Source organism: Nannospalax galili, unplaced genomic scaffold, assembly GCF_000622305.1.
Source record: "Nannospalax galili isolate Female #2095 unplaced genomic scaffold, S.galili_v1.0 scaffold1359, whole genome shotgun sequence".
NCBI classification, from domain to species: domain Eukaryota; kingdom Metazoa; phylum Chordata; class Mammalia; order Rodentia; family Spalacidae; genus Nannospalax; species Nannospalax galili.
In genome coordinates, this window is record NW_008342089.1 from 248265 (window position 1) to 263296 (window position 15032).

Consider the following 15032-nt stretch of genomic DNA (forward strand, 5'->3'; position numbering starts at 1 on the left):
ATATACAAAAATTAAAAATAAATAAATATTTTTTAAAGTTGGGGATGATGACCCACACCTGTAATCCCAGTCCTGGGGAAGGCAGAAACAGGTGGATGCCTGGCGTTCACTGGTCGGCCAGCCTAGCTAAATTGATATGCTCCAGTTCAAGAGAGACTGTCTTAAAAAATAAAGTGGAGGGGGCTGGAGAGGTTAAGAGTACTTGCTGTTTTTACAAAGGACCTGGGTTCAGTTCCCAGCATCCACTTGGCAGCTAACAACCATCTATAACTCCAATTCCAGGGTATCTAATGCCTTTTCAGGCCTCTGTAGGCATTGCACACATGCATGTGGTACACTTACATACATGTAGGCAAAACACTCATACATATAAAATAAAAACAATAAATAAAATATTTTAAAAAATAAGGTGGAGGCTGGGCATGGAGGCACATGCCTTTAATCCCAGCTCTGGAGACAGAGGCAGAGGCAGGCAGATCTCCATGAAATCCAGGTCAGCTTAGTCTATATAGGGAGTTCCAGGCCAGATGGAGCTAATGGAGACTCTGTCTCAAAAAGACAAAAAAAAAAAAAAATTAAAATAAATAAGGTGGAGAATGATTGAAAAAGATACCTAGTGTCAACCTCTGGCCTCCACATGCATGTGCACACACAAGTACATACACACATGAACATGTATGTACACACATATACCATGCACATATATGCAAAGTATTGGCATGGGATAAAGAATAAGAAATAAACTTTTGAATGTACCTTTTTACACACTTTTGGCTTTTTATGGAAAAGTAAAAACAAAAAAGGGCTGGAGAGATGGCTCAGCTGTTAAGAGCACTGACTGCTCTTGCAGAGGACCCAGGTTCGATTCTCAGCACCCACATGGCGGCTATGAACCGTCCTTAACTCCAGTTCCAGGGGAATCCAAAGCCCTCTTCTGACCTCTGTGGCATTGCATGACATGGGTGCACTCATGTACATGCAGGCAATACCCTCATACACATAAAATAAAAATAATAAATAAATTTTTTTAAAAAGAAAAATAAAAACAAAAAGGATGAAAATGTAAAACCTTAAAATTGAATGTACACTGGGAAAGTTATGCCAATAATATATTAAATAACCACCCCAAGAAAATAATTAACTATACATTTAAGTTTTTTCATTGTACATAATGCTCTGTTACATAAAGATATGTTCATATTTAGTTGTATAAAATTTGTGGGCTATAGACCCAAACAACAACAGAAACCCACTTTACCTAATAGATTGGTTATTAGTGTTAATATTGTTGTTGAAGCAATTCTAAAGTTCAAGAAAGCAAATATTGGCATTGTTGGAGACTTTTCTAACAATGATAAAAAGATTAAAAAAATATGTGCATGGCAGGGTGCTGGTGAGATGGCACAGTGATTAAGAGCACTGACTACTCTTACAGAGGACCTAGGTTCAGTTCCCAGCACCTATATAGTAGCTAACAACCATCTGGAACTCCAGTTCCAGGGGATTCAATGCTCTCTTCTGACCTTCCAGGCATTCATTACACAACACAGGTATACTTACATATGTGCAGGCAGAACACACACACATATATATATACATATATATATGTATATAATAAATCTCCTGGTATGGTATATGCCTTTAATCCCAGCACTTGAGAGGCAGAGGCAGAGGCAGGCGGATCTCTGTGAGGTCAAGGCTAGTCTGGTCTACATAGTGAGTTCCAGGCCACCTGGGGCTACAGAGAGACCGTGTCTCAAAAAGACCAAAGAAGGAAGGAAGAAGGAGGGAGGGAGGGATGGAGGGACGGAGGGACGGAGGGACGGAGGGAAGGAAGGGAAGGAAGGAGAAAAAGTATGTGATGGAGAAGGCTGGGTGGGGATGCACTCTGTTGTGATGGGTTTAAACTGGAGTTTTCAGGAAGAACATATTTCCTAAACATGATTTTTCTGGCTTTGTGCATGGAAAAAATCTGACATCAAGAACATCACATCAGCTTCTGGATCTTACCTTCTAAAACACCATCTACAAGCGTGGTGGCTCATGCTTGTAATCCCAGCTCTTGGGAGGCAGAGGCAGGAGGATAGTGGTAAATTCAAGGCCACCCGTTCTACACGGTGTGTTCCAGGTCAGCCAGGAACTGTCTGAAAGACCCTGTCTGAAAATAAGCAAACAAACAACGTCCTTGCTTAACTCCTGACTTCAGTTCTGGTGAAGGGAATATGCAAGTTGATCCTTAAACATCTGAGGCTAGCAGGCAAGAAAGTTCTCCAAGACTGATATGTGTGGGAGATCCCCCAAAGACCCATGTGTGGAAGACTAGTCCCCACCTTGGCACTATTGAAAGTCATGGAAACTTTAAGATGTAGAGGCTCATGGGAGGTCTTCTGGGGACAGGGTCATGCCCTGAAGGAGTCAGTGGAACCCCGGCTCCTCCTGTTCCTCTCTCATGTCCCAGCCATGAAGTGAGCAGTTTACCATGTTCTGCTGCCCTGATATGCTGCCCCAGATCAGTAGAGTCAATAGATCACGGGCAAAACTTCTAAAACCGTGGACCAAATAGACCTCTCTTTTTTTGGTGGTGATCTCAACTATTTGTTATGGTAACAGAAAGCTGACAAACACAACATGTAAAAAAAAACATAGCTGTGACTTAAAGGGACTCCAACTGGTCACACTTAGGATGATTTGAAAATCGAAAACAAAACATGGTGGAGTCTAACATAGTAAAATAGAGCAATAATCCATGAATCAATAGAAATATTGAAGAGTATTGAGATTGGGAGGAGGTCATCTTTGGAGAACACTATTAATGAATAATAAAGAAATTGTAAGTTTAGAAAGTCACTTTGCCCCTTTCTTTGGGATACTTTGCATCACTTCAGGAATCTGCCAACAAGAAGGCTATCACCAAATGCCATTATTCAACCTTGGATCAAGACAAGCCTGTTTTCTTTATAACTTATTAAAAAAAAAGGAAAATCATCTTTCTATGCAAACACAAATTTATTCAGCAAGAATCAAAATAAATATAAAAATGTATTATGAGAAAAGGATAGTTGCATGATCTCAAAAATCTCAAACCATATAGTACTAACTTAATAATTCCTGGTACTTTATCAATTGCCCTTTTTTGTTGTTTTTTATTAAAATTAAAAGAATGATAGAACGAAAAGTCACCATCTTTCAGAAGATGTCAATTTAGCATCCACAAGGAGGGAGACACCAGAGAATCTTTCTTCTTGTGATACAAGAAAAACAAAATACCATCTGTCTTATATTCATGAAGAAACCACTAGGGCCAGCGAGATGGCTCAGTGAGATGGCTCAGTGGGTGAAGATGGCTACCTCCAAGCCTGATGTACATACATACATACATACATACATACATACATACATACACTAAACAAATAAATGTAAGATTAAAAAAATTGAAACATGATAATCTTACATCTATTAAAGAAATAGAAACTATGATGTCAAAGCTTTACATTAACATGAATAACTCAAAATTAGAGGGTATATTACCTTTCTGTTATTGTAACAAGAGCTGGAAATGATCAACTTATAAAGAGAAAGGTTTCTTTTGATTCAGTTTGGAGTTTTAGCTCATAATCAGTTGCAGCTGTGGCTTTGGGCCTATGATGACATTCAGTCGGAGTGTTTGGAAGTACAAAACCTTCCAGAAAGTGAAAAAGAGAAAATGGAAGAGACAGGGGTCCTGCAGTCCTCTTCCAGGACATGCCCCAGGGCCATGAGACCTCCAACTATTCCCTACCTACTTTTTTTTTGAGACAGGGTCTCCCTGTAGCCCCAGCTGGCCTGGATTCACTATGGAGACCAGGCTGGCCTCAAACTCACAGAGATCCGCCTGCCTCTGCCTCCCGAGTGCTGGGATTAAAGGTGTGTGCCACCATGCCCAGCTATTTTTTTTTTTTTTGGTCTTTTAGAGAAAGGTTCTCCCTGTAGCCCCAGCTGGCCTGGAACTCACTATGTAGACCAGGCTGGCCTAGAACTCCCAGAGATCCACCTGCCTCTGCCTCCTACATGCTGGGATTAAAGGTGTGCACCACCACACCAGGCTTCCCTACCTTCTTAAAGGCTATACCATCTCCAAGTAGCCCAAGTATAGGACTAACCTCAACACATGTGCCTGGGACATATCTGGTTAAGAGCCAAACTCTAGCAGAAAGCTTAGCCAGTAAGTTCTTCCAAACATGTAAGGATGAAATAACAATTTAAAAACAAAACAAACCTTATTCTCCCAAAAAATAGAAAAAGAGAGAATGCTTATGTGATGGGTCATCTCAATTGTCTAGTTGATGAGATCTAGAATCACCTGGGATACCAGCATCTGGTATGCCTAGGGGGATTATCTTGATTAAGTGAACTGAGGTGCATTGACCCACCATGGTGGGTGTCACCATTCCCTAGGATGGGATCTTGGACTGCATGGAAAGGAAAAGAAAGCTGAGCCCACACACTCATCACTGTCTGTTTCTTGACTGTGGATGTCATGTGACCAGCTGCTTCAAGCTCCTGATGCCTTAACTTCTCTACCATGATGGACTTTACCTTGAACTATGGGCCAAAATAAATTATTTTTTTTTCCTTTAAGGGTATTTTATTACAGCAACAGGAAAGGAAAAGACAGCTTCCCAATTCTTTATTAGATCAGCATGACCCTGATACCAAAATGCAGTAAGGAACTGGGATGTGATTCAGTGGTACAGCACAAAAAATGATGTTGAATCACAAACAAGTAGAGTTTGTCCTAGGAATACAAGGGTGACTTAACGCTCACTGCATATTTATTTATTTTTAATTTTTTGGGTCTTTTTGAGACAGGGTCTCCTTGTAGCCCCAGCTGGCCTGGAACTCACTTTGTAGACCAGGCTGGCCTCGAACTCACAGAGATCCGCCTGCCTCTGCCTCCTGAGTGCTGGGTCTAAAGGCGTGTGCCACCACGCCCGGCTCACTGCGTATTTAGAGGGAGAGAAATTAAGACAGTAAATACATTTTATGTACAGCCTGATAGAAAAATGGCAGAAAGATGACAACAGAAGGCCTCAGGCATGGTAGCTCATAACTGTAGTCCCAGAGGAGACTAAACCAGTCTGGTCAACATGGAGAGATCTGTGTGTGTACAAGAGAGACACAGAGACAGAGACAGATATTTCACAGAAGGGACTGTTCAGATAATCAAAGATCACATCCAGCCCTCCAACATTATTTATGGATATGTTTGTCTGTGCTGTGTCTCCTACCACAGACACATAGGCAAGGACTTTGTCCGTCTTGGTTGCTACTGTGTCCCTAGGTCATGACATTATATTCTTCACATTATTTTGTTGTGCTGGGAATGGAACCCAGGACCATGCACATACTGGGCAAGTGCTGTACCACTGAGCCATGCACTCAGTCCTCACATATTTCGTATATGACAAACAAAAGTATTACATGTTAGGTAGACAAGGATGCATTATCCACCTGTATCCCCAACCCCACAACTGTAGGAGTCAACTGGGGGCGGGGGGCTATGTTTCTATTGGCCAGCTGCGTGATGCTAGGCAGGTAACTCAGCTTCCTGAACCTGGTTTTCCTCAGCTATGAAATGTGGTCAGTCATGTACTTGTCCCTAAGGAGCCAGGAGGCTGTTGTCAGCATCACTGTAGTGACACACCTGCTCAGACGTATGTACACACACACATATTTGCACACATGTGCAAAGGGCTTTCATCACCAGCTCCAGGGGTCAGGAAATATAGTCATGTCCCAGTGAGCTGGCCAGGAATACAGAGGAGGTGAAGGTCATTGAACAAGGTTGGGGCTGGAAGGAAGAAGTAGGAGGAAAACCCTAGGAGACAGGGACTAGGGCCCCACCCTAATCTTCCCTCAGGACCTGAGATCACAGGGCAGCAAGCCCTGTCTTCTGCGATTGTGGCAAATAAAGCTGTAGCCATTATAGACCATGCCCAGAGCTGGGCAGGGATTGAGGTACAAGGGTAGGGCTAGAAGACTCTAGGAAGACCGACCCTCCCACAGCTCTCCCAGCAACAGCAACAGTAGGGGGAATGCCAGTCCTGCTGAGCCTGCCACTGTGTCAGCAGCCAGGTTCATCCCCTGAACAGGCTGAATTTCCTCCTAAGTCAAATGGAAAGCTCTTGGCTAGGAGGACACAGCAGCAGGCACCTTTCTGAGGCTCACCCTGGCCATGGTCACTGATTCCTCTTTCACAGTAAGCAGCAGGGGCCCCACGGTCCCTCCCACTCCTGGTTTCTTAAAACAAGAACAGGAAGCAGAGTTATTTGACAAAACACTGGGGAAAAACCACATCCGCTCGTAACAGGGGAAAGCTTCAGAGAATTTGAATGGCAAGAAAGTGAGCTTCAAGTAGAGACCCCAACCAGACCATCATGTACAAAGCATTGCTCAGAGACCTGGACAGAGGTTCAGGAAGACTGTGGGCCCAGACTCTCCTCAGAACATGCAGAAACAGACCCTCATTCCTGGGGGCTGCTTGCCCTCTCTTCATCTGTGGGGCCTGAGCCCTCCCCTCCTTGCCTCACTGACATCTTTGCAATCTCAGGGGGAACAAATGGGCACCACATCCATGAGACAGGGTAGTAGTTGACCTTACTTGTTTTTATCCCTTGGGAACACCCTATGGAGTAAAAGCAACTACCCGTGCTTGTCTGTGCTAACCCCTGCCATGCTAAATGTAGAGATGAAGGAGAAGACAGAAAGTCTGAGAGCACAGAGGACCAGGTCAGCAGGGGTGGGGGCTGCTATGAGCAAGGGAGGCAGGGAAGGATGAATAGGCAGATGGATTAAGGGAGGAAGGAATGAATGAAAAGGCGGATGAATTAAAGAACAGAAAAGAAAGCATGTTGGCTTGGTACCTTGGGCCAGGACCACTTTCCCTGCTGCAGGACCCTGTCTGGGTTTGCAAAGCATTTAAACCCTCACAGTGGCCTGCCAGGCTGATATTTTGGGAAACAGACCCAGCTGGCTAGAAAGGAGACGCTTGCCCAGGTTTCTGGAGGCCCAGATGGATGCAGGGCCAGGAGGGGCTTCCTGCCATGTCCTGTCCCTATGGCTGCGTAATGGGTATAGAGGCTTCCCATGGGCTGGGTTTCCTGGAAGAAGGTCAGGAAACACCAGCTGTGGCCCCTCTCCACTCTCTCCTCCTCCAGGCCTACCAAACATCAGTCACTCCACCCACCAGGCTCAGGCTCTGACATAGGGAAGGCAGACCTCATAGATGTGGCACTGGTGTGTGTGTGAATGATCCAGTATGGATTGGCCCTGGGAGGCATGTGTGACTGACAGACAGGACCTACATTTGAAAGCCTGAAGGCTCTTGCCCAGGCCCCAGAAAAAGTGTTAGCCTTGGACAGGCCAAGGCAGAGACAACCCGTTTAGTCTCCATTTCCAACCACTGTTATGCAGATGGCCTTCTTGAGCCCTCAAGTCACACTATCTTTGAAACTCTGCCTATGGGTCCCTATCTGCCCCGTAGGTACATCTATTATGCAAGGGCTAGTGTTGGAACCCAAACCCACATGGCCCTTACTTCATAAGCCAGCATGCAAATACACGTGCCTTCTCCACATCCTCACTACAGTCACACAGTCTCCAGGAGGAGTCAGCTGTCAAGGGCCACCTGGCTCCCACCCACCTCTTACTCACCGTCCAATATCTGAGCAGATCTTGGAGTCAGCAGCTACGGCAGCATGTGCAAAGGCCTCAGAGCCACAAGAGGCAGGGCGGCGAGAGAGGACCACAGCCAACACAATGATGACCAGACCTAAACCCAGACCCAGAAGGACCAGGCTGACTGTGGCCCTTTGGCCCCAGGCCATGGCTCAGTGGCCCAGGGAAAGAGCTGAGGCAGGTGAGCAGATAGACCACTGAATAGACAGAGTGACAAACTGACAGGCAGATGAATGAACAGAAGATACACAAGTAGACTCAAGTGATTGGACAGATGGAAAAATCAATGGGACCAGAAACAGATAAATTGGACAACTGGACAGAGAGGATTGTAGATAGGCTTACAGAGAGGTGGACAGACAGTTTTACAGAGGAACAATAGACAGCCAGTCAGCCAGATGGGTTTAGGGATAGACAGACAGACAGACAGACAGACAGACACAGCGACAGAGCTGCTGCCCTCCTCAAGAGCTTGCTACAGAGGCAGATCTGGCCACACGCCTGAACTTCCAGTTTTTAGCTCTTGGCCCTGGCAGCAGGCCAGGCATCTACAGGGAGTTTTTCCTTGCAGAGAAGAGCCAGCTGCTTTTAACTCTCTGATTGCCTGTTGATCCCATGAGCCTTCCTGCTGACCCAGCAGTATCCAGGGTCTCCTCATCCCAATGTACTTGGGAACATGATGCTTGCTGCACCCTGGGGAACCAGGTCACAGGGCTCCCAGGAACTCTTTCGCCATTCCCCTGGTTCCCAACAGCGCAGGCAGGGTCAGAGTGTCCTCTGCAGGGTGGAAGTCCACTCCCCGACCCGGCACTCCCAGCTGGTCCTGCCTAGGCAGAAGCTCAACCTAGACACTCACACAACATAGGGCTGGGGCTGAAAGTCGACCAAAGCAGTCACTTAGGACTGTTTACCTGGCCCAGCCTAACCAATACATATGTGAGTGAGAGGGCATGCAGGCAGGCCATGTGTCCAATCCTTGGCACCCAGTGCCACTGGACCATCCACCATGGGACATGATGACCTAGAAACACAACTATGGGTCTCTGGGGAGTGAGGCTGCTCACTTCTTGTGCAGCTCAGAGCTCCAGTGGATGCTTGTCTGACTCCCAGCGTCCATTTGGTACTCAAGGTTATTCCTGTGCTGGTGGCTATCCTTCCCTGGGAGCACTGTCTTAGTTCTGCCACCCCCTGGCCTCAGGGTGTTCAATTGGGAGGTATCTGGGGAAGTGAGGACTCACTGAAATATTCCCTTGACCAGACTTAGTAGGGGTACAGGGCAGAAGGTCCCTGGGATGGACTCCTTTGCACAGAATCTCAGCACCCTCCCAGCATCCCCCACTCTCTTTCCACTGATCATGACCCTCTCCAATCTTCATACACTGTTTAGTATAAATAAGGCTGAGAGAGAGAGAGAGAGAGAGAGAGAGAGAGAGAGAGCGTACATTGGCCACCCAGTCTGCAAGCCCCATGTCCACAGTTCTTGCGCACAGTGGGTCAGAGAGGCTGTTTCCTGTAGTCCTGTTCCCACGAGGGCCTCAAGAAAGGGAGGGTGGTGACTGAGGGTATCTCCCCACGTTCCCAACTGTCCCCCACACTTCTATGTCATTGCTCAACCAGGAACCAAAGCACATTCCTGAGTGCAGGCCAGACCCAGTCTGCAAGCCCCATGTCCAGAGTTCTTGCTCAGCCTGGGTCAGAGAGGCTGTTTCCTGTAGTCCTGTTCCCACGAGGGCCTCAAGAAAGGGAGGGTGGTGACTGAGGGTATCTCCCCACGTTCCCAACTGTCCCCCACACTTCTATGTCATTGCTCAACCAGGAACCAAAGCACATTCCTGAGTGCAGGCCAGCCCACCCACCCGCCACAGTCCTCAGAGCTCTGAGGCCAAAGCAGTAGGGGACAGCAGAGTCAAGGATGGGACATCCTCCCTCCTCTCCCTAGCCAGGCCATCCTAGTCATGCAGAGGCCAGAGTGCAGAGGCAGCTCAGCGAAGACTCACAGAAGGAACTGGTGTCATGCTGGGATGGCTGGGGAGGTCCAGCTCCAGTGGCCCTGAAGGTCTTTACCCAGGAGGTAATGATGTAAAGGAAAGAAGGGGACTTAACTCCCCTAGGCCTGGGGGAGTGGGGTACACCCTCTACATATTGGGCCCAGGGAAACTTATGGCCAGCCATATGGGGCCTGGAGCACTGGGGTACAGCACACCCCAGCACATGAACCTAGAGAGGCCTACCTTATCCTATAAATAAGGATTGAGAGGTGACTGCCACTCCCCACTGCCCAGCCTCTGTCTTTCCCAGAGGACCCAAATCAGAGAGACTGTAGACCTCAGACCTGGGGTCTATCTACAGGTACAAAACCCTACATCCCTGTGGGCACCCTGGAAGCACCAGAATTTTCAGCCTCCTGGGCCACTCCTCTAGCCCCTGAACTCCTTCCCTTAGGGACCCCCACTTATCCACTTGTCGGGGGGCAATATTTAGCTGCTAGGTTGTGACTCCTGTAAGGACCAGCTTCCACAAGCCTCCAGCAGCTCCTTACTCAGGGTTACAGCTGTGTGTGAATGCTAAATTAACAGACCCCAAGAGAGTACAGAGGGGCTGCCCTTTGTGAGGGACCTTGTGCCTAACAGTGTCCTTCCAGGCTTACCCCCTTGAGCTGCATTCCCCTCAGGGATCTATGAATCTTCCTTAGCTTGCTGACCTGCTGTTCTCTGAGAACTAAGTCTCTTGCTAGAGCTGATGGCAAGCTTGGATTTCTTTCTGGGTCTATGCGTGGAAAGTGACCTCAGGTGTCACCTTGGCCAAGTTGCCTTGGGAGCTCTGGGAATCGGGGAAACCAAGGTTCCCAGAAGCTGGGGGGGGCGGGGGGGGTGTACTCTGGCCCAGTCAATGCCAGGGTCAGAGCACCCCCTAGCGGCTGATTCTAGGAAGTGTTGCTGCCTAGCCCAGAGGAGGGACTGCAGGGCCCTTGGTCCTAGCAGCTTAGGTTGAAGAACTGCAGTGTTGTTTGACCTTACCCCTTACCCCCAACAATCTTGACGGATTGGCTCTCCCAACTTATGAGCTAAGGGTAGTATCAGCACTGACAGCGGAAAGATGCAGGATCTTGCCATTCTCTTCCCTGCCAAATGACTCCGCTTGATACAAAAGACACTGAGGCCCAGGAAATGGGGAGACCAGCCAGCTTCCCAGAGCCTGGCAGAGCCCCCCATTTATTATTCTTCTCTGTCCCACTCAGGGACAGCATATTCTCCAAAGTCCCACTCTTGGCCCTTGTGAGTATCTTGTGCCTGAATTGAAGTCTTGTCCATCTTGAGTACTCAGTAGCCAGCTGGCTCCCCGCCTTTCCTAGAGTCTGAGGCAGCTGCCCAACCGTTGGTTGTTCTGACAACTGCCTGAACCACAGCAATGAAGGTAGATGTGACTTCTGTGTAGTGATGCCGCGTCTTCAAGCCTGCAGTCACCGCCTTGGGGTAAGAGGGCAGAGAGAGGCTCAGTAAGGCCATGGATGTGGACAGAACCGCCCCTATGGGGTCATGGGCCTCACAAAGCCAGATGGTACCATCTCTCACTGAGTAGCCAGGAAAGAGCAAGTTAGGGGCCCCTGGGCCCCTGAGGTTTCCTAGGAGCAGACTGCTTGGCACTCAGTATATAAGAGCTCAGGATGACCTGAGGGCCTGGGGACATCATCCCTTGGCAGAGGACATTAGCCATTCTTTGCTCTATAGTGACTCAGAAGATGCTGACCTCTGTCTCAGGATGCCCTCTAATCCCATACCATGGCTGTTTTCCAATCCCCAGTGTACCTGATCAATGTCTTTCTCCACTGTTGTGGTGTTGGGCAGAAGCTGGTTGTGCAGCCGTGGCTCCTCCACTGCTCTCTTGACATCATAGCCAAACCACAGGTTGTGGATGATGGCCTGGGGGACAGGATAGCAGGGTGTAAGTACAGCTCGTGGTGAGGGCAGAGAAGGACAGAGGAAGGGAGGGCAGGTAGACAGCACATACCAGTGCAGTGGATGTGGTGATATGCGTGCCCCCGGAGGCTCCCACTACCATCTGCACATGACCATCCTTATCCACAATGATTGAGGGACACATGGATGACAGTGGTTGCTTCCCTGTGGCCAACAGGAGAAATAGATACATACCAGTCAGCTGCCTGTCCAGGACACCAGCCCCCTCCCAACTAAAGTCTAATACCCAGAATTCCCACTGTGCACCTGGCTTGATGAAGTTGGCTGGTGAAGGGGACACCCCAAACTGGTTGATGAAGTTGGGTGAGCTGAAGTCATCCATCTCATCATTAAACAGGATGCCACTGACCCGAGAGAGGATCTTGGAGCCAAAGCTGAAGATAGGCCAGATCAGAAAGCAGAGTCTAACACAGCTATTCCCCACTTGGTACCCACTGATCCCAGGCCAAGAGCACTTCTTAGGAGGCCCACCCAGGACAAGCTACCAAGGGGGAGCCTGAAAGCAAGAGCCATGAAGGTGAGAGCCCTCCTATAGGAAATGAAGGTAGCCCCCAACATACTGCCTCCAGCCCTGCACTGTCTAGCAGTCCCAAAGCCCCTACTAGAGGTTGATGGTGCTGGTTGCAGACACAGCGCTGCCGTCCTCGGAAACCACAGATAAGTGAGCAGTGCCCCCATCATCAGGAGTGTAGAATTCAGGCTCGTAGTAGGAGGTTGGGTGAGTGGTGTCATCAGAGATACGGGCTTGAAGTTGGGCAGCGTAGAACTCAGAACTCATATTGTGGATCACCTGCCAAGACCCCAGAGCTGGCCTGAGGAGGTGAGGAGGGAGGGTGGGGAAAGGGGCACAGGGTTGTCCCAGCAGGTCTCAAGAAGCTCCAACTGTGGGTCTGACCACATTCTAGCCCTAAGCTAAACCTGAGCCTCCCCAACACCAGGGGACAGACACCAGCATCTCCTGTGCCGTCTGGCAGTCTCTAATCTCCATCTTAGTTGCATTCCAGCCACTCTGAGTGTCTGTCTGTCCATCCCTCAAGCCTCCAGACTCTTGCCATGATCATTTGTGCAATTATTTATGGAACGTATGCCACACATTCAGAGCTGAAGAATCAGCAAGGAACAGACACATAGGTCTCTACCTGCATATCAGAGAAAAACAATAGCCAGTAGAGAAAGTACTGGAAATAAGAGGCCAGATAAGGGAAAGGGAAAGGGTTGAGCTGTGAGCAGAGTGCTCAGAGAAGGCATTCTAGAGGAGGTGATATCTATGCAGAGCCAAGAAAGAAGCCTAAGGTAAGTGCAAGGGCTCTGGGGCAGGTGGTGCAGGGCTGTGGGTAACAATAAATGGGCTGAAGGCTGAACAGCTGGTTAGGCCCATTCGTTCTGTCAGGCCTCCCTGGTCTATAAAAAGGGGCTTTGGCTTTTGCTATAAGCTACACACAGACTTGAGATAGAGGAGTAAGCAGAGTGGGAAACATTTTTACAGGGTCCCTTTGGGGGCCACGGAGCAGGCTGTGAACAACCAGATTGCAGATGAAGATGAAGAGAAAAAGAATAGAGCATGACCTTGAGGTCTTTGGTCCCAAATGGTCATTAACTGAGAAGGTAAAAATGCTACAGATGTAGAGGCAGACGTAGGGGCAGTCAGGGGCTTGATTTAGGTCATGTGCCCACTAGACACTGAAGAGTATGACTTGGGTGGACAGGCCCATGAGCACAGGTACACATGTGGAATTACAGGCAAGTTGGACTGAGAAACCAACATGTACACCCAGTGGCAGCTCAAATCTACGAGGCTGGCTGAGATCCCTGAGTGGTGGCAAGGAAAGGCAGGAAGAGAAAGAGGAGATGAAGGGGCAGCCAGGAAAGAAGGGATTGTGGAGCCTGTTAAGTTTAGGACAGAGGTCAATCAGGTCTCACCAGCCTGTGTGTCAGCAAACTCCAGGAAGGAAATGCTTAATCCCAGACCATATTCTATTCAGTTAAGCCTCTAGGCATCTCTATCTCCATCCTTGCAGTTGATTCTGGGACCCCTGCTGCTACAGAGAGACAGATTCCCCATCTGCCTGTCTTGCAACTCAGGTTCACAGACCCCTCAGGTTCACAGATTCCAATGGTGGGTCATTCTCCCTTCCCTAAAGGATGATTATAGATCTCAGATTAAGCTCTGGCACATCAGAGACTACTGATATAATGGGTATACCTTAACTCAATGTGCCCCTCACTCCACACTTCCCCCACATCCTCTAAGTCATACATTAACAAGGTCTCTACCCCCTTCCCCCAAAGCCTTGAAATAGTCTTCGCTCTTTCTGAATAGTCCCAAATTTTTTTTTCTTTCTCTTCTTTCTTTCTCTGGTGTTGAATAACATCTGCCTCAGTGTCCTCTATCAAAATGGAGACTTTATAGAGCCTAGCAAAGAAAATGCGTCATGTCCACAACAGCCTGAACATGAACTATGCCATCCAAGGGAAGGTGTGCAGCCTTAAACAGAAGCAGAACCAGGCCCTGACAAGAAAATTGGGCTTTAGAAGCTGATGAAACAGCAGAGGGTCTTTTGTAAATTGTCAGAAAGGTGTGCTGGTTAATTTTGACTGTCTACTTGACTTGAATGGATTGAGAGGCACCTGGGAGATGAGTAAAGCACACCCGTGTGAGTCTGTGTTTCTAGGGATGATTGGATCTGATGGTTCAGATTTTATCAGTGGTTTAATTCATTGATAGATTTTTTTTTTTTTTGAGTCAGGATCAAAGGGTCTTCCTATGTAGCTCAGGCTGGTCTTGAATTCTTGCCTCAACCTCCTGAGTGCTGGGATTACAGGTATGTGCCACCACATAAGGCAGGCAGGTAGCAGAATTGGGTCTGGGGAGGGAGGGACTGGTTAAGGAAAGTGGGCCAGCTGCTGGGCAGATGTTTCTGATGGCTAGATCTTGGCCCTGACCCCTTCCTGCTCTTTCTGCCTTCTGGCCACCATGAGGTCAGCTCTGCTCCACCACACCTTCCTGCCATGATATTCTGCCTTACCATGGGCTCAGAAACCTGTTTCTCTCAGGTATTTATCATAGCAATAAAATGGTCTAATACAAGAGGTGTCATGGCCAAGTTGTTATGTATGATTTGATGGATAGATACTATACCTCAAAGACTCTGGGGAAACCAGGCATGATAATGTATACCTTTGATCCCAACACTCAGGAGGGAGAGGCAGGGGGAAGGGGGATCTCTATGAAATCGAGGCCAGCCTGGTCAACATAGTGAGTTCCAGGCCAGCTGTGCTACAGGGAGACTCAAAAAAAAAAAAAAAAAAAAAAAAAAAAAAAAAAACAAAAAAAAAAAA

The 15032-nt window shown here is 48.0% G+C and overlaps 2 protein-coding genes across 2 annotated transcripts in view; both read right to left on the minus strand.

Moving 5' to 3' along the window:
* Positions 1–8188, minus strand: part of Ggt5 (gamma-glutamyltransferase 5) — a 30670-nt gene extending 22482 nt beyond the window's left edge. The window contains exon 1 of the mRNA XM_008837878.2: positions 7693–8188. Within this exon, the coding sequence (XP_008836100.1) occupies positions 7693–7865 (173 nt within the window). The 5' untranslated portion in view covers positions 7866–8188. The remainder of the gene's footprint in view (positions 1–7692) is intronic.
* A 2687-nt stretch (positions 8189–10875) lies between these two features.
* Positions 10876–15032, minus strand: part of Ggt1 (gamma-glutamyltransferase 1) — a 15825-nt gene continuing 11668 nt past the window's right edge. The window contains exons 10-14 of the mRNA XM_029565814.1: positions 12296–12483; positions 11940–12067; positions 11725–11837; positions 11523–11636; positions 10876–11183 (exon numbers count right to left, since the gene is read on the minus strand). Of these exons, the coding sequence (XP_029421674.1) occupies positions 11037–11183; positions 11523–11636; positions 11725–11837; positions 11940–12067; positions 12296–12483 (690 nt within the window). The 3' untranslated portion in view covers positions 10876–11036. The remainder of the gene's footprint in view (positions 11184–11522; positions 11637–11724; positions 11838–11939; positions 12068–12295; positions 12484–15032) is intronic.